We start from the raw sequence: 24,932 nt of genomic DNA, 5'->3' as shown, positions 1-24,932 counted from the left end.
GCTCACTCAGCTGGGGATATGTGGGAGGGAGGGGTTGGTGTGCAGGCAACTGAGCAGGGTGAAAAAAATACCTGGCACATGGAGGCTTTTCAATGGATTATTTTAAGTAGAATAGTTCCTTTCACTATGTGCCTTGTGCTGGTGCTAACCAAATGTTCACTAAAGCAGGAGGACACATTGTTATCGTATTTCCCATTTGCTTACGGAGTGGGGTCCATTTTTAAAAATCCCCACAGCATCCCACATTTAAATATGTTCCCAGTACTGAGGACTTCAAATGCCAGACATGTTGGGCCACAGATGACAACCCAGGCCCACTGAGGCAGGGACCCAGGCCCCAGGAGCCCAGGTCACCTCTGCATAGGAGTTGGTGGCTCAGCACATAGTAAGAGCTCCGGGGGTGGGGGGCTCTGGATGCAGAGGAACCATATGTTTTGGTATTATGGGCCGTCCGGCAGGCAGCTATAAAAAGCAAGTGGCTTCTTCTAAGAACTTAAACCCAAAAATATACAGGGAGGAAGTCACATTTTTAACACCAGTGTGGTGCTAAATATTCTTTTGTGTCTAGGAACTGTGGTAAGCAGTGCTTGGGACCTGAGAAGGTAAACCTTGAGCGATGAGGGTGGTGGCCCTGGTCAGGGCTGGACCCACTCAGAGCACGGTTGCAGTCACACCATTGGAATCCAGTGGATCTGGGTTCACATTTGAGCTCCATGTCTTGTTTTTATGACCTTATTAAATTATTTCTTCATTCTGAACCTCAGTTTCGTCATTTATCAAAAGAGTACTACAGTCTCGGGGCTGCCTGGCCCAAAGAGAGTGATAAGAATTAGGAAAATGGATGTCAAGTATCTCTTGCAGTATCTAGCTCAGAGCCGGTGCTCTGAAAACGGTGGCTGCTGGTGCAGTTAGCATGTTTTGGGCCAAGGGAAACTCTTACTTGCTCACATTCATGTCCTTCCCTCCACATCCTAGGACGGGCTGTTCCTGCTCCAGGAAATGCCTTTCTTTCTGTTTCAGAATCCTCAAAACCAGGCTGCCCTGCTTAGCCCAGTTAAATGACACTTCTTCCTTGAAGCGTTTCTAGATTTTTCCCAGCAGCAGGTAGCCTTTCCCACCTCTGCTTTTTCTTAGCACTTAATCAGTGGCTACCTGTGCTGTTCACCTAGCACAGCTATCATAGTTGCTTCCGGGTGGGTCACATTTCTTCTATTAAATTAATTTCCTTAAGAAGAAACCTCTTAGGTATTTCCCATCTTGCTTGCTGTGCGGTCAGACCTCAGAAAATATTTGTGTAATCATTCGTCTACTCAGTACATGTCCATTGAGCACCTACACAATGGTGCCAGGCACCATCCTGGGTGCTGAGGGCATAGCAGTGAGTGACCCCGATGAGACCCCTGCCCTCACTGATCTCATGTATTAGTGGAGGGAGACAGATAATAAATGAATGAACAAGTCAGTTAGTAAATAGATAATTATATAAAAGATCACTTAGACTTTGATAAGTGCTTTGAAAAAAAGGAAACCCGGTAAGATGAGAGAGGGGGAGGATAACAATACTTAGAGTAACATATTTGCGGAGGTGACATCTGAGTCACAACCTCAAAGGTGGGACAGAGGCAGGTTTGGGCCAATTTCAGGGAAGTGAGTTCCAGGCAGTGGGAGCAGCAATTGCAAAGGTCCTGAGGCGGGAAAGACTTTGGTGGATTTTAAGAACTGCAAGAAGGCCAAAGAGGCTGGAGCATAGCAAAGGAGGGAAAGATGGCATGCGAGGAGACTAGAGGCAGGCCACCCCCATGTCTTCCAAGCCTTGGTAGAACATTTAGATTTTATTGCCTAAATGTGACAGATTTTAAATGGGGTGGGAACAACATTATCCTATTTACAGCATTAAAAGATCCGTCTGGGTATTGTGTGAATATGAATTGTACAAGGACAAGAGAAGAAGCCAGGAAATATGACACTAGAATCTAGGAGCTGGAATGAAGATGGGGGGAAACAGACAAGCCCGAGATGACTCTCCCGTGTTGGGTTTGAACAGCAGAGTGGACGGTGGGGCCGTTTTCTGAGATGAGGAAGATAGAGAAGAATATGTTCATTTGTGTTTATTTGGGGCTCTTTAGTGAGGGTTCATTGGGAATTTTGTTTTGGATACCTTGGGTTTGAGGTATCCAGTAGGCAGTTATATATGCATTTAGAGAAGAGGGGGCGAAGACTTAAATTTGGGAGTTATCAGCATCAGTGTATAAGGACCATGGGACTGGAAGAGATCATCTGAACAAGACTGTAAACAGCTAGGGGAAGAGGGCTGAGGCCTGAGCTCTGGGCACAACGATAGCTCAAGAGGAAGCAGAAGGAAGAAACCAGCAAAGGAGACTAAGATCGACCAATCTCTGAAGCTGGAGGGGACTCAAGAGAGTATGGGGCCTAGAAGCTGAGAGAAATGTTGCCAGAACAAATCATCATCATCACAGGTGACAGCTTGAGCTCTGCTATGTCTGTGCTAAGCGTCAGATATGACTTGTTGAATTCGCACGTCATGAGATGGGATTCATTATCCCCCTTTTTCAGGTATGAAAACTGAGGTTTAGAGAGTGAATCAAAGAATTAATGAATGAATAAATTAATGAATCTACATCCTTTTTTTTTTTTTTTTTTTGCAAACTGCTCACATTGCACTCCTATAACCTGCCTAAGTAGGAAAAAAAATAGGAACAAAAGACCATTCCTCTTGAAATATTGCTCTGCAGGTGCTAGAGCAGTATACCAGCTTACAGGTACTGGGCTTTCCTTAGAGCTCCCCACCCCTGAGACTCACCACCAGGGTCCAGGGCCCCCCCTAGCTCCGTGCTAGAACACAGTGACCAGCAGCTGGGGCCATTAAAATCAATCTCTCCAGCTCTGTCAGGGAAGTGCAGGGTGATTTGCAGCTGGTGACAAATGCGATGATTTGCCACCCAGACATAGCATCTTGGATGAAGTGGCCTCATCAGTACAATTGTTGCATTTGGCCAGAGCTAATTACCCTGGTCTAGGAACCTCGATGCCCGATACCAAGTGAGCCTCTCTCTGAACACAGCTCAGCTCAGTAATTAGTCAAGATTTTTTTCTCCCAGTAATTTCAAGGCGGTCCGTCTGAGCCTGGGCCTTCATGCCTGTTTCTATTACTTTTCAAAAATAGCCATTTGAAGCAGAGGAAAAAGGGAACTAGGCTGCGCTCGGTGACCTCTTGAGCTCAGTTGAATGAAGGCACACAGGAGGTGTCCCTTCTGTCCCCTTCCTCTCGGGGATGACAGGACATGCTTTTGAAATAAAGAAGAATGTCCATATCCAACTCCTTGTCAGAGATGTCCTAGAGAGGAGGTTGCTGGGATCCAAAGTTGGTTGCTGTCTAATAACTTGCCACTCCCTTCACTGGCCCAAGTGTCGGCTTTCTTGCAGCCTCAGCGGCTGCTCCCAGGCCCCCCTAGGCATGCTCCTCGCACTGTCCACATGCCTCCATCCTGTCTTTATTTTTAAGAACACCTTTAAGATGAGTAAGTACAACTATACTCCATTGTGTAAAGAAGTAAGCACAAAGACATTTAGTGACTTGCCCAAAGTCACACAACCAATGAGAAACAAGGCAGGACTCCCTCCCGCGTTGTCTGAGCCCTGAGCCAATGCTCTTGATAGAGACTGACAGCACCTTCTGTTTTCTCCCTAAGGATCACACAAAAGCAATTGTCTAATGAATCACTGCAATATGTTATCTGGATGCTCGTGTGGAAGAGCTAATAACTGGATAGATGATGAAAAAATGTCTTCACTACTGTTGCATATTAACTTGGATCAAAGGTCTCTGATACTCACAGTAGGGATTGAGGGCAAGAGTCAGCAAACGATGGCCTGCAGGCCAAATCCAGCCTGCTGCTTGTTTTTGTAATTAAAGTGGTGTTGGAGCACAGCCATGTGCATGTGTTTGCATATTGTCTACGGCTGCTTTCACTCCGCTGCAGCAGGGATGAGTAGTGCAACAGAGACCGTACAGCACACAAAGCTTGAAATATTTACTACCTGGACTTTTACAGAAAAAAAAAAATCTCCTGACCTGTGGTCTAGAGCAACAGATCCAAGCTGTGAGACAAGAAACACACATATCAAGGCCCGCAGTGAATCCTAATCAATGACCGGGACAGGAAATGCCTGTCATAAACCAGAGATGGTCCAATCAGATCCTTACTATCTTCCATTAGCATCAAGTAATGCACTTAATGACACATTTACTGTTTTGTTAATGAAAGAAAAAAGACCATTTGCAAGAAGAGACAGCTGGCTGCCAGCGTCTGACTCCTAAACCAGGTGAGAATTCATTCACCCAGCAGGCACCAACAGGCCTCTTTCCCCTCCCACAGCCCCCGCTCCTGTGGGTCGCCAGGTCCTAGCACCTGGATCTCTGCGTCTCTTCAGTTGGCCTGCCTCTTCCAACTTCTGTAGGCTCTGCTTTACTTCAACCCACCATCGTCACTCTTAGTCAATAAATGCCATCAACAGTAATTATAGTAACATCTTAAATAAATATAGTTGTGTTATTAGTACTGTTTTAGAAGAATGATAGTGGTATAATGCGAATACAGAAGGGGTGGCTCAGGGCTTTGCTGGCAAAGTTGGGGAAGTTTACAGAGGACATGAGATCTTACCTCCTCCTTTTTACCTCTATCTACTGTGCCTTCTCCCAGCCCTGCATCTATTCTGCTTGGTGATCTCCTACTCATACTTCAAAACCTAGCACAATATCTCCTCCTCTGATAACTTCCCCTGACCTCTGCCAGCAGAGTGATTAGCAAGCCCTTCTGTGTTCTCTTGATACCCAGCAAAGCTATTCATCAGAATTGAAGGAGAGATAAAGAGTTTCCCAGACAAACAAAAGCTGTGAGAATTTACCATCATCAAACCAGTTTTACAAGACCTACAAAAGGGAGTTCTTCAAATTGAAATAAAAGGCACTAGCATGAAACAGAAAAACACCTAAAAGTATAAAACTCACTGGTAAAAGTAAGTATACAGACAAATTCATAATACTGTAATACAATAATCTGGTGTATAAACTACTTATAACTTTAGTATGAAGACTAAAAACAGAGCTACTGAAAATAATAATAACTATAGTAATATGTTCAGAGATAACATTCCAGAATGTTTATTCTAAGCCTCATGGTAACTACAAAGCAAAAACCTTAATAGATACATTAAAAATAAAAAACAAGGAATACAAATATACTACTAGAGAAAATCACTTAACCACAAAGGAAGACAGTAAGAGAAAAAGGAAGAATCCACAAAACAATTAGAAAACAAGAAACAAAATGTCAGTACTAAGACCTTACCTATCAATAATTGCCTAGAATATAAACAGATTAAATTCTCCAACTAAAAGATATAGACTGGCTGAATAATTTTTTAAAACCTCAATTATGTGCTCCTTACAAGAGACTCACTTCACCTGTAAGGACAGGCATACACTAAAAGTGAAGGGATGAGAAAAGAGCAAGAATAGCTATACTTACATCAGAAAAAAAAATGGACTTTAAGACAAAGACTGTAAAAAGACAAAAAAGCCTTTATGTAAATAAAGGAGTCAATACAGCAGGAGGATATAACAATTATAAATATATGTTCATCCAACATTGGAGCATCTAAATATATAAAGCAAATATTAATGGACATGAAGGAAGAAATAAATAACAATACAATAATAGTAGGGGACCTCAATGCCCCACTTTCAGCAATGAACAGATCATTTAGACAGAAAATCAAGAAAGAAACATCCAAGTTTAACCACACTCTAGACCAAATGACCAACAGACATTTGCAGAATATTCCATTCAATAGTTGCAAAACACACATTCTTCTCAACAGCACATGGAACATTCTCCAGGATAGATCACATGTTACACCACAAAACAAGTCTCAACAAATTTTTTTAATTAACATTGTATCAAGTATATTTTCTGACCACAATGGAAGAAGACTAGAAATCAATAACAGGAGGAACTTTGGAGACTGTACAAATACACAGAAATTACACAACATGCTCCTGAACAATCACTGGATCAACGAAGAAATCAAAAAGGAAATTAAAAAATTCTTAAGGCAAATGAAAATATAAACACAACATACCAAAACCTATGGCATACAGCAAAAGCAGTGCTAAGAGGGAAGTTTATAGCAATAAATGCCTACATCAAAAAAGTAGAAAGATCTCAATTAAACAACGTAACATTGCATCACAAGAAACTAGAAAAACAAGATCCAGCTAAGACCAAAATTAATAGAAGAAAAGAAATAATAAAGATCAGAGCAGAAATAAATGAAATTGAAACTAAAAAAACAATACAATCAATGAAACAGAGTTGGTGTTTTGAAAAGATAAAATAAATTGACCAACCATTAGCTAGACTAAGGAAAAAAGAGAGATGATGCAAATAAATAAAATCAGAGATTAAAAAGCAGATTTAACAGTTAATACTACAGAAATGCAAATGATCATAAGAGATTATTATGAACAATTACACAACTGATCTGGTTACAGATCAGTAACCCGTAAAAATATTGAATCAGTCTCCCATCAAAGGTAAGTCCAGGCTTCACTGCTGAATTCTACCAACTATTTGATGCAGAACTAATATCAATTCTTCTCAAACTATTCTCAAAAAATTGAATGGCAGGGATTTCTTCCAAAGTCATTCTTTGAGGCCAGTATTACAGTAATACCAAAACCAGGCACAACAACAAAACAAAACTATAGGCCAATATCCCTGATGAACATAGATGCAAAAAATCTTCAACAAAATACTACCAAACCAAATTCAACAGCACGTTAGAAAGCTCATTCACCATGACCATGTGGGATTCATTCCAGAGATGGAAGGATAATGTGATAGATTCAAATCAATAAACATGATACATTACATTAACAGAATCAAAAACAAAAACCATATGATCATTTTAATAGGCAAAGAAAAACCATGTGATAAAATTCAACACCACTTCATGATAAAAACCTTCAGCAAATTAGGTATAGGAGGAAAGTACCTCAACACAATAAAGGCCATATGTGACAAACCATAGCTAACATCATACTGCATGAGGAAGAGATGAAAGCTTTTTTTTTAAGATCTGGAACTAGACAAGGATATCTACTGTCACCACTTCTATTCAACATTGCACTGGAAGTCCTAGCCAAAGCAATTAGGCAAGAGAGAGAAATAAAGGACATCAAAATTAGAAAGGAAGAAGTCAAAGTGTCCCTATTTGCAGATGACATGATTTTATATATAAAAAATCCAAAAGATACCACCAAAAAACTAACAGACTAATAAAAGAAAAAACTCAGCAAATTTGCAGGATACAAAATCAGTAGCATTTCTATAGGCCAACAGCAACCTATTTGAAAAAAAAATTACAAATCTCATTTATAATAGCTACCAAAAGAAATGCATAGGAGTAAATTTTACCAAAGAGATAAAAAGATCTCTATGGTGAAAACTATAAAATATTGATGAAAGAAATTGAAGAGGCCACAAATAAATGGAAAGATTAAAAGAAAGAAATTGTTAAAATATCCATAGTACCCAAGGCAATCTACAGAGTCAATGCAATTCCTATCAAACTACCAATGGCATTCTTCACAGAAATATAAAAAACAATCCTAAAATTTGTATGAACAACAAAATACCACAAATAGCCAAAGGAATCTTGTGCAAAAAGAGCAAAGCTAGAGGCATCACACTACCCGACTTCAAAATATACTACAAAGCTATAGTAACCAAAACAGCATGATACTGGCATAAAAACAGACACATCAACCAATGGAACAAAATAAACAACCCAGAAATAAATCCACACATTTATAGCCAACTGATTTTCAACAAAAGCACCAAGAACACACATTGGGGAAAGGACAATAAATGGTGGTTGGAAAACTGGATATTTATATGCAGGAGAATGAAAGTAGACCCCTATCTCTCACCATATACAAAATCACCTCAAAGTGAATTAAATGTAAGACCCAAAACTATGAAAATACTAAACAAATATAAGGGAAATTCTTCATGCCATTGGTCTGGACAAGGATTTTTTGGCTAGGACTACAAAAGCACATGTAACAAAGCAAAAATAGATAAATGGGATTATGTCAAACTAAGAAGCTTCTGCATAGCAAAGGAAACAATAAACAGAGTTAAGAGACAACCCACAGAATGGGAGAAAATATTTGCCAACTATGTATCTGTCAAGGGGTTAACATCCAGAATGTATAAGAAACTCACACAGTCCAATAGCAAAAAAAACCAATGTGATTTAAAATGGACAAGAGATCTGCATAGACATTTCTCAATAGAAGATATACAAATAACCAACAGGATACATGTAAAAATTGTCAACGTCACTAATCCTCAGGAAAATATAAATCAAAATCACAATAAGATGTCATCTTACCCAAGTTAGAATAGCTGTTATCAAAAAGACAAAAAAAAAAAATTGTTGGTGGGAATGTAAATTAGTACAGCCATTATGGAAAACATTATTGAGATTTCTCAAAACATTAAAAATAAAATTGTGATATGATCCAACAATTGGGTTAGTATCCAAAGGAAATGAAATTAGTATGTCAAAGAGATATCTACACTGCCATGTTTATTGTAGTACTATTCACAATAACCAAAATATGGAATCAACCTAAGTGTCCATCAACAGATGAATGGATAAAATATATATATATAATATAGATATAAAATGGAATACTATTCAGCCATGAAAAAGTATAATATCCTGTCATTTGTGACAACATGGATGAACCTAAATGATACTACATTAAGTGAAATAAGCCAAGCACAGAATGACAAATACTTCAAGATCTCATTTATATGTGGAATCTAGCAAAGGTGATCTCATAGCAGTAGAGAGTGGAATAGTGGTTACCAGAATCTGAGGAAGGAAAGGGGTTAATGGGTAATGGTGAGAGGTTGGTCAGTGGGTAGAAAGTACAATTAGATAAGAGGGATAAGTTCTGGTGTTGTATTGCACAGTAGGATGACTACACTTGCCAACACTGTATGGTATCTTTCAAAATAGCTAGGAGAAAGGATTTTGAATATTCTTACCACAAAAGAATGGTAAATGTTTGAGGCAATGGATATGCTAATTACCCTTATTGGGTCCTGACACAATGTATGCATGTATCAAAACATCACACTGTACCACATACATATGTACAATAATTGTGTGTAAAATCAAAAACAGAATTTATTGTACATGATGAGTGCGATTCGCACTGTCTGGGGAATGGACACGCTTGAAGTTCTGACTCGGGGGGATGCGGGGGGCATGGGAAATATATATAACCTGAACTTTTGTACCCCCATAATAAGCTGCAATAAAAAATATATTTTAAAAAGTTCAGTTCAGATGCCATGGTGATCATTCAGAGTTGGGAAAGAAGCTGTAGGTTCAAATGGCCTTGACACTTGTATCTGCCACCTCCCAAAATGAACAGAACATGGGACCCGCCACCTGAGGACTGGTGTGATTCTGAGTGCAGTTGTGTACTGGTTCTGGGGCACTGGGGGAGTAATTTTGCCTCTATGTATCAATTTGGCTTGACTGCTCAAGGGAGGTCATGCATCCTGGTCTACCCACTCATGATTTCAAATCACAGAATCTCGGAGATGGGAGGAATGTGAGAGGAAGCAGCTGTTCCCTGGCCCCACCTCTCACTTGACCCCTCTTCTGTCTTCCTTAGAGTTGTGTCCCCAGCACTCGGTATCCTGGGGGACCAAGAGCAGCTACCACGTACATCTCTGTAAATGGAACACCTTCTGAAATGAAAAAACCCTCTCACTCCCAGGATAGCCAACTCATTGTTGCACCACTCTACCCATCAAAAATATCTTCCTCCTATTTAGGTAGTGTTTGTCTTTCTGAAACTTCTGCCAAATGCTCCTAAATCAGGTCACATAGTACAAGCCTCACACCCACCCTGCAGTGAACATGTCTCTCCAAGTCTTTTCTTCCGGTTAAATGTCCCCTCTTCCTGCAACTGTTCTCCATGTGACATAGCTTTGCTCCACTCTCCTGCTCTCATTCCTTTGAATAAGATTCCTTTCTCTTATTTTCTTCCTCATGAGAAGCACCTAGGACCATTCTTTTCCACATAGCAAGCAGTAACAAGTATTTGTTGGATTTCACTGTCTGCCTAGAGTGAAAAGGAATCTCCAAGAAACAGAGACAAAAGGAAGTGCTGAGGAATGTGGGAATGACACAGGAAGGGTCAACCGGGGTTTTGAAAACAGTGTGGAACAATAGAGTGAGCCAGCAGGCCTGGCCACTGCTCCTGAGACACAGTGTGATTTGAGACTCTTGAGTTTCTTCATCTCTAAAACTCTTGGGTTGGACTGATGATTTCTCTAGTTGTTAAATATTAGGTTTAGTTCAGCACTGTCACCTATTGAAGGCTCTGAGCTTGAGACTGTCAGAGCACAGTTTATAAAGGCCTTAAAGATACAGTAGCTGCAGGATAGCACTTCCTTGATAAATTGAACAGGATGGGAAGAGAAATGTAATACAAATAACTTTATCACTATCTGATTTAGTGTGATTTGATGTCATGTCTTCTTACCACATAAAATCACCCCAGGTAACATCAAAATCACCTTGTAGTATCTTTAGGAAGCCCTGGACTTGGAAATATCCTAGCCAAATCAGAGAGATCACAGTGGAACTGTGGGCTGGTCACATTTCTCTTCTTTGTTTTGGGGTACAATAGAGGAAACCAGCACACTGCGAAGTTCAAGGATAAATTTCTCACCTCATGAAAGATTGTCATATTTGCCTTTTTAATTCATCCAAATTTTCTTTTCTTGGGTGGTGGAGGGGGCATTTTGCCTGTACCCAATGGTGACATTCCCTACAGTGGCTGGAGTATGATTGTTCTCATTCTATTTCTAATATTTCTTCCTCCCATTCTTTCTAGTCCATCTTTTTGGTGGCCTTTGCCAGCCAGGATGACAATAATGAGAGAGTGGTCCGAAACATTTTGGGACCAATTAAATGTGTGCATTGTGTGTGTGAATGCATTTGCCTTCATATATGTGTGCACAAACATTTGGCGTATATGTAATTGCATTTGACAGGATGTTTGTTCATGTTTGTGATTTTTATGGGCAAGTGTTGACATATCTGTGTCTTTGTTGGCATATGCCTTGATGTATGTGTATGTGTGAAAGCGAGTGTGAACACGTGCATGTGGGCTTTATCGCCCCTGAAGGACAGCAACCCCCCAGGTCCTTATCCGTGACAAGGAACAAAATCTGACATTTGAATTCTCACATCTTGCTGACAGAGGAGAAGGGTGCAATACGGCTTGACAGCTCGGCTGACGGAGCTCAGACTGGCTCTCAGCCCCTCCCCACAGCCTTCCGCAGTTGATGTCCACGCTCCTGATGCCTCTTCCCTTTGGCTTGCAGGTCCCTGTCCGGTCGCATCGTGGGTGGCGTCTGGTGGTTCTTCACCTTGATCATCATTTCTTCATACACAGCCAACCTGGCCGCCTTCCTGACTGTGGAGAGGATGGTGTCTCCCATCGAGAGTGCAGAGGACCTCGCGAAGCAGACAGAAATTGCTTACGGGACGCTGGAAGCAGGATCTACCAAGGAGTTCTTCAGGGTAGGGTCATCCCTAGTCCAAAGGCACTTTCACCAAAGGGAACCACTACTGTCATGAAAATGTCCTTCTCATTAAGTAGCCTGAGGTTATAGGCAGCCAGGGCTGCTGCCTAACTGACAGCAAATCAGGGAAATGCTCAGCTTTCCACAGTCCCCTGCGAAATCTACATTTCTGCATTTGTGGAAGCTTCAAAGCTCCTGCATTGATTTAGACTCCTTGCATAAACCGGTCTATGCTGATTCTCCAAGTGCTGCAAAGGATATCAAATACGATTTTCCTCCCTGCTCCCAGAAAGACCTTACAGTCTAGTTAGCAACTGATTAGGAACAGCTTACGGACAAGGTCTGAACCTCATGCTGTTTGTGTTCCCTCCTATCTCATAGAAGGAGCTCGATGAATATTTGTTACTTGATAAATAAGAAGATACTGTATGGAAAAAATAACTGGAAGAGGTGATCTATTAAATATTAATAGTTCCAGCAGGGAGAGAAAATGCAAAGTGGGAGTGGAGGTGGTGAGATATCTTTTGGTGGGAGGCAGTGGGCCAAGGTGGAGGAGCAGAGAGCTTGGGAGCACAACCTGCAGGGTCAGCAGATGGAGGTCCAGACCCTGGCTCCATCCTTTCCTTGTTCTGTGCACTTGGCCCCTGTGACACCATTTCCATTCATCTATGAAATGAGGATGATAATGTCTATCTCAAAGAGTCTTAATGAGGTTATTTTAGATGACAAGTTATCTAAAATAAGAGGGAAAACAAGGAACAAAGAATTGAAACTCTATTTACCAGTAGGGCTTCAAGGAAATGCAAGCATTAGGGAGACACTTTGAAGAAGGAGTGGGGATTGAGCTACCCAGGGTAGACTTGAAAACATTTCTAGATCTCATAAAACCAGGTCAGACCTAAGTAAGCTAGGTACATTCTAGGCCAAGGGAACAACTTAAACAAACACCACAAGTAGGAAAACCTGTAGTTCCCTAGGCTTTGAACATATTCACCCTTGAAGTTAAACAAATGCCACACGGAGCTACCTTACAGCAATCAAATAAAAATAATAAACAATTGCTACTACTTACTTATAAACCAGGTCCTGTGCTAAGCACACTCTACATGGATTATCTTGTTTAATCTTCTCATTAGAGATGAATTAGGGATTGTTGTCCCTATGTTATAGATGAAGCTCAGAGAGGCAAAAGTAATCACCTAAGGTCACACAGCTAGCAGGTAGCAGAAGGAGCATAGAGAGCAAGGGTCTGTATTGCCTCAGGCAAGAGGGTAGGGCTCCCACTCAGACTCACCCAGGTTCCCTCCGAAACTTCATGTAGCAAACCCTAGGCCCCAAATAACCTGCTGTGTGATGTGCTGCAGTTCTTGGTCATGGGCTTTGTGTTCTGCATGACAGGCAGGAGAGGGGCAAAAGTCTTAACCATCATTGATCCCAGCTCCAAAGCTAAAATCCTCAATTTTCAACAAATCAGAGCAAAAAGGTACCTTAGTGGTTACCTGGTCAGAGCCTGTCATCTCAGAGAAAGGCATTATTTGCCTAAGCTCACCCAGCCAATTAGTAGAAAAGCCACTTTATAATCTCATTACAATGCTCTGACATTTTTTGCCTGTAACTGAAGTGTGAAGAAAGTGCCCGATATATGTCCTTAAAGCTAGTCCTATTCCCCAATCCCTGCTGATGCAGTTGGAGAACCACCCAATTCACTTAACAATGCTCTCATCCCCATAGTATATACAGCATGTACCAGTCCCCAAAGCACTTTCACGTCTGTGGTCTCATTTATGTTTCACTGGTAACCTAAGGCAGAATAGATATTATAGTGTCCAATTTGTGGATAAGAAATTGAGATTCAGGGAAATTATGATGCAAGTGCCAGGGGTGGGGGGTACCAAATCTGAGTTTTCTCATTCCAACCCAAGTATTCATGCCACTGAACCATGTTGTCCTAATGTGGTGGTGTCACTAACTGATAAACGCTTTTTAGAAGATCACTCAGGCTGGCAGATGGGGCTGTGGACCAATCTAGTCTAACCCTACTATTTTGTAGTTGAGGAAGCTGAGGCCCAGAGAAGAAAATGGTCATGCCCTAGCTAATGAGAGACCCAGATGGGACTTAAGACTTCAAAGTTCTTTGTTAGTAACTATGTCAATGTACATATTACTGCCTCCTGTCCACAGCACAAAGTTAGGAATCTGGAACCAAGAGAGTGCATATTCTACCGGTTCTATGCCCTAACCAGGCCTACTACATTGGTGGCAGATGAGTTGTAGTCCGTGTGCTGACTCTGATTGGTCAGTGGTGGTTGCCCAGAGTTCTATGTTGAGAGAGTTTCTGAAGTCACATCTGGACTCTGTGTGACAGAATTTCTTGATTGGTATCAATGTCTGCCATGTGTATAAGAAGGGAAACTGGAACCAAGCAAGCTATGTATCGGGCATTCCTACCCTAAAGTAAAACCTGAAAAAGGGGCATAATATTAGCAGTAATTACACCACTCAGAGAATGCTTTCTGGTGTCATGCACTGGGTTATGCATTTTACCTGTGTTCTCACATGGTATCCATGGCAACGCTGTGCAGTGGCTACTGTTACCACCATTGTCAGAAGAGGAACACTGAGGCTCAGAAAGGTTATGTTTCTTGCCCAAGATCCTGCAGCTAGTAACATATAAAGCCTAAAATGAGAGAGAGGCAGCTGGTTGCAGTGGAGAGGCATGAGGTATACAATCAGGAGATTAGGGTTTTATTCCTGGCTCTGCCTCTAACAAGCTGCACGACATTGGACAGTTCATCGCCACATCGTGGGCCTCAGTTTCTTCACGTATAAAAGGAGAGTGCTGCCCAGATATGTCCCATGAGCCCTTCCATCTCTGTGACTCTGACCTTGAGAATTATCCCACCAGGACTTTGGTGGGTGGGGAGATAAGATCACCTGCCACCTCCACAGAGCAGAAGGAGCAAACAGTGAGACAAGAATTCTGCTCCAGTCTCTGAAAACTCTGGCTTCTAGTCCCCATGGCAGCCCAGAGTGTCTTGGCAGCCCCAACTCAGAGTCACTTACTCCTCCATCGACATTTTAATTAAGATGTGCGAGGGGCTGTGGGAGCTGCAGCCGATAGGAGAGATCCAAGAACAAATACCCTGAGTGTGCTTCCAATCTTCCCTGCCACTCATGCTACCATCCCATTCCTGGAGATGAGACTTTCCTGATCGTTGGCTCTGAGCGTCTGTGAGCAGAGCCTTAGCATCTGGGGCACCGGGGTGAGGCTGAAAGGACATATTAATTTTCTGCATACCGTCGCCCAGAGGGCTCTTCAGCTCTGCCTGTCAACAACCCAATTCCCTGCTGTGTCCATCCTGTCAGGTCAAATTGCATCTTGCAATTGCCCTGCTGTGTGTTTTGTTGGTTTTATGCCTGGAAGATTATCTGCAAATCTGGTCACAGCTGAATTTCTACATTTCCCTGTTTCCCATGAGAAAATATTAAATACATTGGAGATGCTGTGATTGGTTCTGGGTATTTCCTCCCCTAACCTTGGAATCCTCCCTCCCCTTTTCTTCCTTCTTTCTCACATTGCCATTGTTGCTTAAATGATATATCTTCGTGTAAAAAATCAGAGATTTCAAGGAAGCAAAGGACTTAAAGAGTACCATGTCTAAACTCCATCTGCAACAGACGGGGAAACTAAGGCCCAAAGAAAAGGGATTTTCCATAGACCAACTATGATGTACAAGTAGGTCTAAGACCTAAATTGTAAACCATACTGTGTGACAAACAATCTAATTTATCTAATTATAGACTATTAAAACTGAAGTTTTAATAGCAACTATTTTCATTAATTTCTTCTTGAGGCCTAGAATCTTCCTGGACCCCAAATATCTTTATAGATGAATTTGCTCAAATGACAATTGTATATCAATATCTTACCAACACTTGATGTGCATTGATTTCAAGGAAATAAACCTGATACTTGTGCACAGAGAAAAATGATATATAATGATTTTCTATTAAATAAATCTGTAATCTATATATTAACCACTAAATTATATAGACTGTGTGACTCCAGTAGTAACTAACTTAAAAAAAAAATAGTCCCTTGCATGTATTTAACACTTGTCCATTTACAAAACATTTTCAAAAGCCAGACACCAGTATCCCTAAAATACATCTCCCCCTTGGGAAAAGGATACCCTTTAGAAAGAGCATGTTAAATGACAGGATTGACCATGGTCCCGGATCATGGGCCCTGACTACGGGCCTACTATGTGCAAGGTGCTCAGTTAGACTCTGTGAAGGACCCTCAGAAGGGAAGACCTCCCATGCCCAGCCCTCAGGGAGCTTCCACATACTTGAGACCTACGCACAAGAGATGACTTGAAATCCTAGCAGTTTAGCCTAGCCTTCCAGCGAATGGCCCGGACTATGTGTCCAATGGGAATACCAGCCCCCACAATACTCTTTTTCTCAAAGTGAGGGCCACGCTAGCCATACAGATCAGAACACCTGTTACGAGGGAAATTCTGAAAAAGATGTAGTCTAGGCCCCACCCCAGACCTGCTCAATCAGAATCTCTAGATTTAGAGCCAGGGGGTCTGCATTTTTACAACCTCTATACATGATTATGGTGCCTTTAGAGTTTAAAAACTACTGCCCTTGGAACTGAGGTGAGCTCCAAATACACAGAATTTATTTTAGTCTGTGAAATGAAGACAAGGGTGTGGTGGGACAGAACCAGCATATCAAGTGAGCAAGTCCCAAAGGAAGGAAGGCCCAAGGTGTGTTTAGGAGGAGATAAGGAAGCCAGTTCGATTAGATTTGGAGGCTTCTGAAATGTAACCAGGTGACAATATTTAGTCCCAAGTTATTAGCTTTATCGGACAACAGTTTACATTCTGAGGGCAAGTCTTACAATATGCTATGGCTGGAACTTGGCAACCCATGACCCAGAAATTCTTCTGTGTTGTCTTCTAATAGTGAAATCAGATTCCACTGATATGCAGCTCTCTACTTCTCATCGGCAGTATAAACCTGGCCTTAGTGAACAATAGACAGGTTCTTTAATGTCTGTAAAAGCCAGGCACGGCCCCAGTTTCTTAACTCTCATGTTTAGGAGGAATATAATTACTCAGAAGTAATTAAAAGATTCTGAGCTCCTCTGTTCATTCTGTATTTGCGAGATATTTGTACTTTGGAACCTACTGGTACTAATTAGAGCCTCTTATTTTGCAATCACTCATAATTTGTTTCTTCCTGAGCTAATCTCACTCATGAATGTGTGATCAAGCTACACTCAGCTCTTCATTAGTGTGTGCACCGACCCCAATTCCAAGCACAGCCAGCACTTAATTCCAGCTATGTTTCTGTCCCCACCAGAGGTCTAAAATTGCCGTGTTTGAGAAGATGTGGACATACATGAAGTCAGCGGAACCATCTGTTTTTGTGCGGACCACAGAGGAGGGGATGATCCGAGTGAGGAAATCCAAAGGCAAATACGCCTACCTCCTGGAGTCCACCATGAACGAGTACATTGAGCAGCGGAAACCCTGTGACACCATGAAGGTGGGAGGTAACTTGGATTCCAAAGGCTATGGCATTGCGACACCCAAGGGGTCCGCCCTGAGGTAAGTAGCCAAGATTTGCTTCCTTGGTGCTCCCTCTCCCCCCTCACTATCTCAGGAGTGAAGCTGCCGTGTCTGCCACATGGCTCCACTGCCCCAATGAAACCTGTCAAGTGGGCTCTTCTACAACACCTGAGGGCCTGGAAGATTCCAGCCACCCACGATCTTCATCCCGGAGGTTGGAAATTGACTCGGGGGCCTCAGCTTGCTATGACTGTCACTGCCCATGTGTTCTTCCCCCATGCCTCACCTTACCCCTCCAAGTGTGTTAAACATCGATGAACCTTGTGCTTTTGTCATGTGACCTGTAAGACCCCATTCCTTGCCAGATACCCCTGCATCCAACGAGGCCATGAACGGGGTTCTCTGGCACCCTGGATTCTTTGACAGAAGGTGGTTTATAATATTTGTCATGGAAGAAACAAACACGTTGTCCAAATGAAAAATCAAGTAGTTTGCGGCCTGAGACTCTGGCTATGGGAATCAAAATGGCATCTAAGGAATAGCACCAAATTAACAGTAGCACCTATTCGTACCTAGGCACTGCTTTCTTTAACAAAATACAGGTAGTTTGGTAAAGAAGTAAAGTGGACTTTACTTTCACATAGAGAAGCTCTGATATTCATTCTAAACAAATGAGGAACAGTCCAGTAGACTTGGAATCAGAAGACCTAGATGTAATTCTGGGTTTACTGCGGACTGTCTTATAGAGGGTAAAGCTCATCATCTCTTGAACCTCAGTTTCCTCATCTGTAAAGGGAAAAATCATCCCAGCCCTTCTTAGGTCTGAAGTGGTTGTGAGTTCAAATGGGATAATCTATGGCGAAGGTAATTGAAAACAGTATAATGTGATGTCACCTATGAGACAGTATGTCAATTATAGAGGGATTAAATCATTTTAAGGAAGTGTTGCATTTCAGAAAGGATAAGAAGAGTTAATGAACTTTGCAAAAGGATGGAGAGGAATTCCTAAACCATCTTGACATGATATCCAGGGCCACCCTGCCTCCACATCATGCATTTATCTTAATATTATTAAGTCCCACCATTGTTCTAGGCACTGGGCTAGTAGCTGGAGCTATGATTTTGAACAAGATAGACATAGTCCCTGTCCCCAGGGAACTGCATTATTACAGGGGAGACAGGCGTTGAATAGATAATTATTTTTTAATGTTTAATGACAATCATGACAGATACTAGGATAGTCTATAAAAGGGGACCTAGAGGACATCTACTTCCCGCATTATGGCAGAACAAAATTCTCACTATAAAACACCTGGAGATGCTGGATAAGATACAACAAATAGCCTTGTAAATGCAAGGCAGGAAATCTCTGGAGCCAAAAAAGAAAAAAAATCAAAACCAGAATGAAAAGCACAAGCTAATTATTCTGGGATTATCCTAAGCAGGGCAAAGTTACAAATTATGTGACAATTTACGTAAGCAAGAATCCAAAGTACAACTACAGACATAAAAGTAATCAAAAACAGTTTTAAAAGAAAAAGACACTATCATTAAAGATCAAACGTATTTGAAAAAGTATGAATTAGCACTTATAGGAAATAAAAAGCATAGTCATACATATAAAATCTCAATGGAAGAGTTAAGCAGCAAATTAGACAAAGTTGAAGAGGGAATTGGTGAGCTGGGGGGGGGCGGGCAGTGTAAATCAGAGGAAATGCCCCAGAATATCAGGCAGGCAGATAAAAAGAAAATATAACAAAGAGTTTAAGAGACAAGAAAAAGAAAAAAAATCAATCTTCTATCAGTTCCAGATGGAGACAAAAGACGGTGAAGTGGTGGCAATATTTTAAAGAAAATTCCTAGAATTTATGGAAAACATAAATCCTCAGATTTGAAAATTGAATCCCCAGAAAAATAAATAGATCTGAATCAGCTGCTGATTTTCTTGAAACTGCAGAACCATAAAGGCAAAAAGAAGATCTTGAACACACCCAGATGTGAAAAGGTCCAATTTGGTCTGCAGGATGGGTGGGGCATGGCTGGGAAGACTTGCCCAGGGATGATTTTTTCATGCTGAGGTCTGACCAATTAACTGGAGTCAACTAGGTGAAATGAGGGGAGGAAGAGAGAAGAGTAGTCAAAGTAGAAGGAACAGCATGTGCAAAGACTGTCAGGCAAGAAATTATGGGACAGTTGATTAACTAAAATAAGCTAAGTGTTCCTAAAACACAAGTAAGAAAGAGGAGAAAAGGTAAAGCTGAGGTTGGAGAGTGAAGTAGGGGAAAATTTCATAAAGGATTTTTGTCCATATTTGAAGAGCGTTGAAAATACCTTAAAGAATTTTAAGTAATTGTCTGAAAATTAGGAAAAGAAAGATATCTGGAGGAGTATAGACATAATTGAATATGACCTAATAAAGTGACATCAAATGGCCTGGTATTTATCAATCATTCATTTTTGCCTGATAGAACTTAAAAGACTCTTTGTGCAAGTTTGGGTAAAGTTCAAAGGAAACTTGACAATAGTGTTTGGCAAGGAAGAGGTTTTTATCTCAGAAACTCATAGAACATCACACTAGAAAGATCCAAAGTAGAGAATGAGTCTTTGTAGGTCCAGAAACATCAATTATGCTTCAGTATTATAATTGACTGAAGTTTTTATGAGTTAAGAGCACCATTTGATCTAAATACTTGGATGTAAAGTTAAGAAAACAAGGCATAGATTGGTGACATGATTTGTCCAACCAATAGAGTACCTCTGCCCCTCCAGGCCACAGGTGCTTGGAACAAGGTGACAACTCAGAAAACATTGGATGTTTCAGTGACATGAACCTAAAACTCAAGTTATCTAGCACTCAGATGACTTTCCACTATAATAAAAGCCATCATCAAGTTAGTACCTACTAAGTGCCACACACTGTGTGATATGTGTGTTATCTCATGTAACCCTTGCAACATTTCTATGAAGTACCATTATTCCTATTTTACAGATGAGGAACAGAGAAACAGAGTTAAGTTACCTGATCAAGTTGTCACAGTTAATAAGTTAGGAATCAGATTTCAAGCTCAGGCAGTCTGACTTCAGAGCTGCAGTTTACACTGAAGCTGTGCTGGGCTTTGTAACTGACAGTCATTAAAGCCAAGAGACTGGACTTAGGCCAGGTTCTCTCTACCTATTCCCCGGAGCCAAATAATAACCAGGAGCTCATGAATCAAAAGCATCCACTCGCCTCGCTGTAGGCAAAAGGTGATCATGGACACTCCCTTTATTGTACCAAGTACCATTCCTTTGAGTAGTGACACTGTTTTCATAGATTTTGTATGCTCAAGGATTCTTTCTGGAATAAATGCTGAAAATAATTCAACTCTGTAATAGGAGGAGAACCTGATTCTTTTGCTTACATCTCTGTCAAAGACAGAACAAGCCATTTACTGATTTTGGAAAAGAGAAAGGGAGAGAGAAATGGAAAGGAACGTGTTTCCAATACGGATCACTAATGGCGATCTGCAAGTCTGGAGAACCCCTGATGGTCCTGCGCTCCTGCTTCTCACAGTGCTCCTTGCTCTCCAGTGGCAAACTCAGTGTGGCCATGGGGCCGTCAAAACTCCTGTGTCAAAAACGGAAGAATAATGCTTGTCCTAAGCGGGCCTTGAGTATCTGTCTGACCTGGGAAATTCCCTCTGCCCTCTATGGGACTCTGCTTATCTGTGCATTAAAAGGGACCATTGATTATCAACTATTAGTGTAGAGGTTCCACGAAACATACCATTGAAGAATGGTTGGCAGGCGCAGTGGCTCACACCTGTAATCCTAGCACTCTGGGAGGCTGAGGCAGGAGGATCAGTTGATGTCATGAGTTCAATACCAGCCTAAGCAAGAACGAGACCCAATCTCTACTAAAAATAGAAAAAATTAGCTGAGCATGGTGGCAAGTGCCTGTAATCCCAGCTACTGAGGAGGCTGAGGCAGGAGGATCACTTGAGCCTAGGAGTTTGAGGTTGCTGTGAGCTATGATGATGCCACTGCACTCTAGCCTGGGTGACAGAGTGAGACTCTGCCTCAAAAAGAAAAGAAAAAGAAAAAAATAAAGAAGAATGTTTACAGAAAATATGAGTAACCACACACACATGCATGCATGCACGCACACACACACACACACACACACACTCCCCAGCAGCCAGTTTCCATCATACTCTACCTCACATGCCCCAAATGGTGCCATTTCACCAAGACATGGTGAAATACCAAAGAGTCATGGCAAACAAAATGCCCCAGCCATGAGTACCTGCTCCAGCAATCTTAGATCCACCACCTTGATCCCAGGAAACCATTCTACATGACAGAGGTGGCAAGTGAGAAGAGTAAAGGACCAGTCCGCAATTCCTCTGGACCTGTTGAAAAGAGGCTGGTCTGTGCTTAAAGATGATCTAGCAGAGGGAATCAACTTTGTCTTCAAATTATTCTGAATCCTAGAAAATACTCTTTTAAACACTGTTCAGCCATACACAAAACTGCAAACTCTCTGGAAGTGTTTATGCTACAGAGAAGTGCTTCACGAACTTCTCTTCAGCCCTATAAAAGGTGAGGCTTTTGCAACCCTCACGGGCAGATGTTCTCCAGGCTTCATGACTGTGCTTGCGTCAAGAAAGGACCTTCCTGGAAGTTCTCCTCCACCACTTAAACTCTCTGTAAAGCCAAACCTCACCACACCTGTGGGGCATTTGCTCCCTTCAGCCTACCTGGAACAAGTTTCAGGTTCCTCCAAGACAGATCACCCAGCTTTGCTTCTGAAGATCAGAGAACTGACATCTAAAGCTCAAATGTTCCTCTAGAACTTGCCAAGTCTCATTGGCAGAAGCCAGGCCATGGTCCCCACAGAGTGTTAAAAGACTGTGTTAGCCACAGAGTGGTTTTTTGTTTCTCCTGCTCTGGAAACAAATACTCTGATGAAGCGAGGTGGTTTGATGCTTGATTTTCCATTTGGACAGGTGGTGTTTCTTCGAAACAGATGTTGTTTGTTGGCTGTCACTGCATGTTTGGGGTTGGGCAAAGGGCTGAGTTATGTTTCAAAACCCCTCAGGTCGTGGATAAAGACTTCTGCAGCCAATGCTGGTCACTAGGGAAAGGCAATTGGTAAATCCACTAATTATGATCTATTGGCCCTTTTGTTGCCAACTAAATGTATCTGCTAGTCTAAATGGCAGTCTCTTTTCTTTATTATGATAAATATTCCCTTTAGTTAGAGACAATGTGTTCAAATTCCCTAAGTAAGGGGACATGGCCCCTGTTTTACCAACCCAAGAAGGAATCCACACAAAATTGGCCTCAGTTGAAAATCTCAGCTAATGATTCTCCTTCACAAACCATCTACTGGGAGTTTAATGGATTTACTAAGAGTTATACCCTCATCAGGACATTGGTCAAAGTCTGGTCTTTAACTGTGACCGTGGTTACATAGAGTTTCCTCTGGTCTCTGTGATCATGACATGTTTGTCTTCTGTCACATGTCTTGTCCATGCCAGACGTATGGGCCAAGGGGCAGGAATACAGTACGTCTGCTCCCTGCAGCTTAACAGGTAGTGAGCACCCAGTAAGGTCCGGGCCGTACTCCCTGTGCTTTGCATTCAGCTTCACAGATCTGTGTCCAAGTACCTTCTCACACAAAGCACTGTGCACAGTGCTGCAGGGAACAGTGGGGAGAGAGATGCAATCCCAGTCCCTAAATAATGCATAATCAAGTACTGCTCATGAACAGAATTCTGTAGGTACCTATTATTCTACCCATGCCATAAGAGAGTCAGAAACACTCAAAAGGAGGAGAGTCAACATTTGAATGGGAGGATTTGTAAAGCTTTCAAGGCAGAGGTAACATCTGAGATAGGACCTAAAGAAGTGTAATAGATGAGAAGTGGGGAGAGGGTGCTACAGATTTGGGGGTGCATGAGCAAATGCAGAGGTGGGACCATGGGGCTTGTTTTCAGGAACAACTTTAGAGAATGTATTAATAAGTAGGAGCAATTGGCTGTGGTCATATTGTGAAATATCTCACATGTCTGAATTTTGAGATGTCATTAGGGGCCATCGAAGACCATTGACAAAGAGGGACCATGATCAGACAGGCTCCCAAAGATGATTTGCAAGGTGAATCACAGAAAGGATTACAGGCAAGGGGGTCATTTAGAAAGCTGTTACAGTCATCTTGGTAGGAGGTAATGAGCATGGTCACAGGTCATACGGAATGGGGACAGAAGGGAGAAGTGGTGAGCTCTATGTTTGTCACCAGTCATATCCTTCACTTTGAGGCTGGGAAGTTTGGGAAAGAAGTCTGTTAAGTAAGTTTTCTGGGACTTTTGTGCTCCTGCCTAAAGCCTGACCACGTACAAACTGATTCTGGCAAGGACAGAAAATAGGAAGACATGGGGTTTACCTCTCAAACAGATTACTTGCCACCACTTCCATTTTACCTCTGGAATGCCTAGAAGATTAAGAGAGCCCAGTGGAAAGGGTGGAGGATTTCTGGCACACCAGCAAGGATGGAGGATGCCCATCACCTTTCCCCACTTCCTGCTGCATTGACTGTATCGGGGGTTTTTTAAAACATAGCATAAGCTCAAAATTGTTCATTGACATTTCAGTCTCATTTTCTCCCTTCACATAACCCTATGCTGGAAAATATCCGCCAAGAGCTGCTTGTTTATGTTGGCATCCAGCTAAAGAAAGGAGAGAGTTGAAGACTGTGACTCTAGAAGAAGCATCACCAAGTTTCTGCAGGCAGAGCTCTCACCTTCTAGGGTTAAGGGTCTCCTAGTTGCCCAGCCCCCACACAGAGATCGAAAACAATGATTGTATCTTCAGTTTGATCCAGTGGACCTTCCCTGAACACTTTTTCTTTGCCTGACTCTAATCTGAGTGTTACAGAGGCCATAGAGAGTTCTCCTCTTTTAGAAATTCATGTTGACCCAGAAAGTAATTGGGAAACAAATAAGCAAGGGCTGTTTTGTGTGGTGTTGAGTCTATTCCTCTAAGGAGCCATTCCCCGACTTCAGAGTAAATCAAAATGACCTAGGGAAGCTGGTTAAAAATGCCCCTTCCTGGAATCTAATTCCTGAGAGTTCTGATTCTGCAGGTCCAGGGTGGGATCTAGGAATGTGCCATTTAATCAAGCCCCCAGGTAGACAGCACTGCACTCTGGGAGAGAGGGCGAGAGACAGGGAAGAGAGATGTGCAAGTGGTCTGAGAAGGCAGAGCCTGAGGAGGAGGATCCGAATGAGCAGGGAGATGAAGGTGCTGGCAGGGTGCCAGGCAAACTGCATGAAATGCTGTCTAAGCCACAGTCCCTGGAGTCAGAGAACCTCGATTCAAGTAGAAGGCCCGTTGTCTTACCGGAGTTCAACCTAGCTGGATAAGTCACTATAACTTTATAAGCCTCTGTTTTCTTGTCTGTAAAACTGGAATAATAATTTCTGTGCAGTTGTTTTGACGATTTGATGAAATAGCATAAATTGCCTATCACAAAGGATGCTCCTTAATGTTAATTTTCCACCCCTCTCCTCCTCCCATTAGACCTACTGAAAAGGCACTTTTGAGCCAAATAACTTGTTCTTTGTAAAAGAAGAAAACCGTGTTCATCAGAAATGCA

The 24,932-nt window shown here is 41.9% G+C and overlaps 1 protein-coding gene across 4 annotated transcripts in view; it reads left to right on the top strand.

Annotated features, from left to right (window-relative positions):
* GRIA1 (glutamate ionotropic receptor AMPA type subunit 1) overlaps positions 1-24,932 on the top strand; it is a 299,116-nt gene that overhangs the window by 239,078 nt on the left and 35,106 nt on the right. For all 4 annotated transcript variants that reach the window (XM_045551319.1, XM_045551318.1, XM_045551317.1 and 1 more), the window contains 2 exons: positions 11,508-11,706; positions 17,085-17,332. In XM_045551319.1, the coding sequence (XP_045407275.1) occupies positions 11,508-11,706; positions 17,085-17,332 (447 nt within the window). The remainder of the gene's footprint in view (positions 1-11,507; positions 11,707-17,084; positions 17,333-24,932) is intronic.

The sequence above is a fragment of the Lemur catta genome, chromosome 5 (assembly GCF_020740605.2).
Source record: "Lemur catta isolate mLemCat1 chromosome 5, mLemCat1.pri, whole genome shotgun sequence".
NCBI lineage: Eukaryota > Metazoa > Chordata > Mammalia > Primates > Lemuridae > Lemur > Lemur catta.
This window is presented reverse-complemented; position numbering and strand designations above follow the sequence as displayed.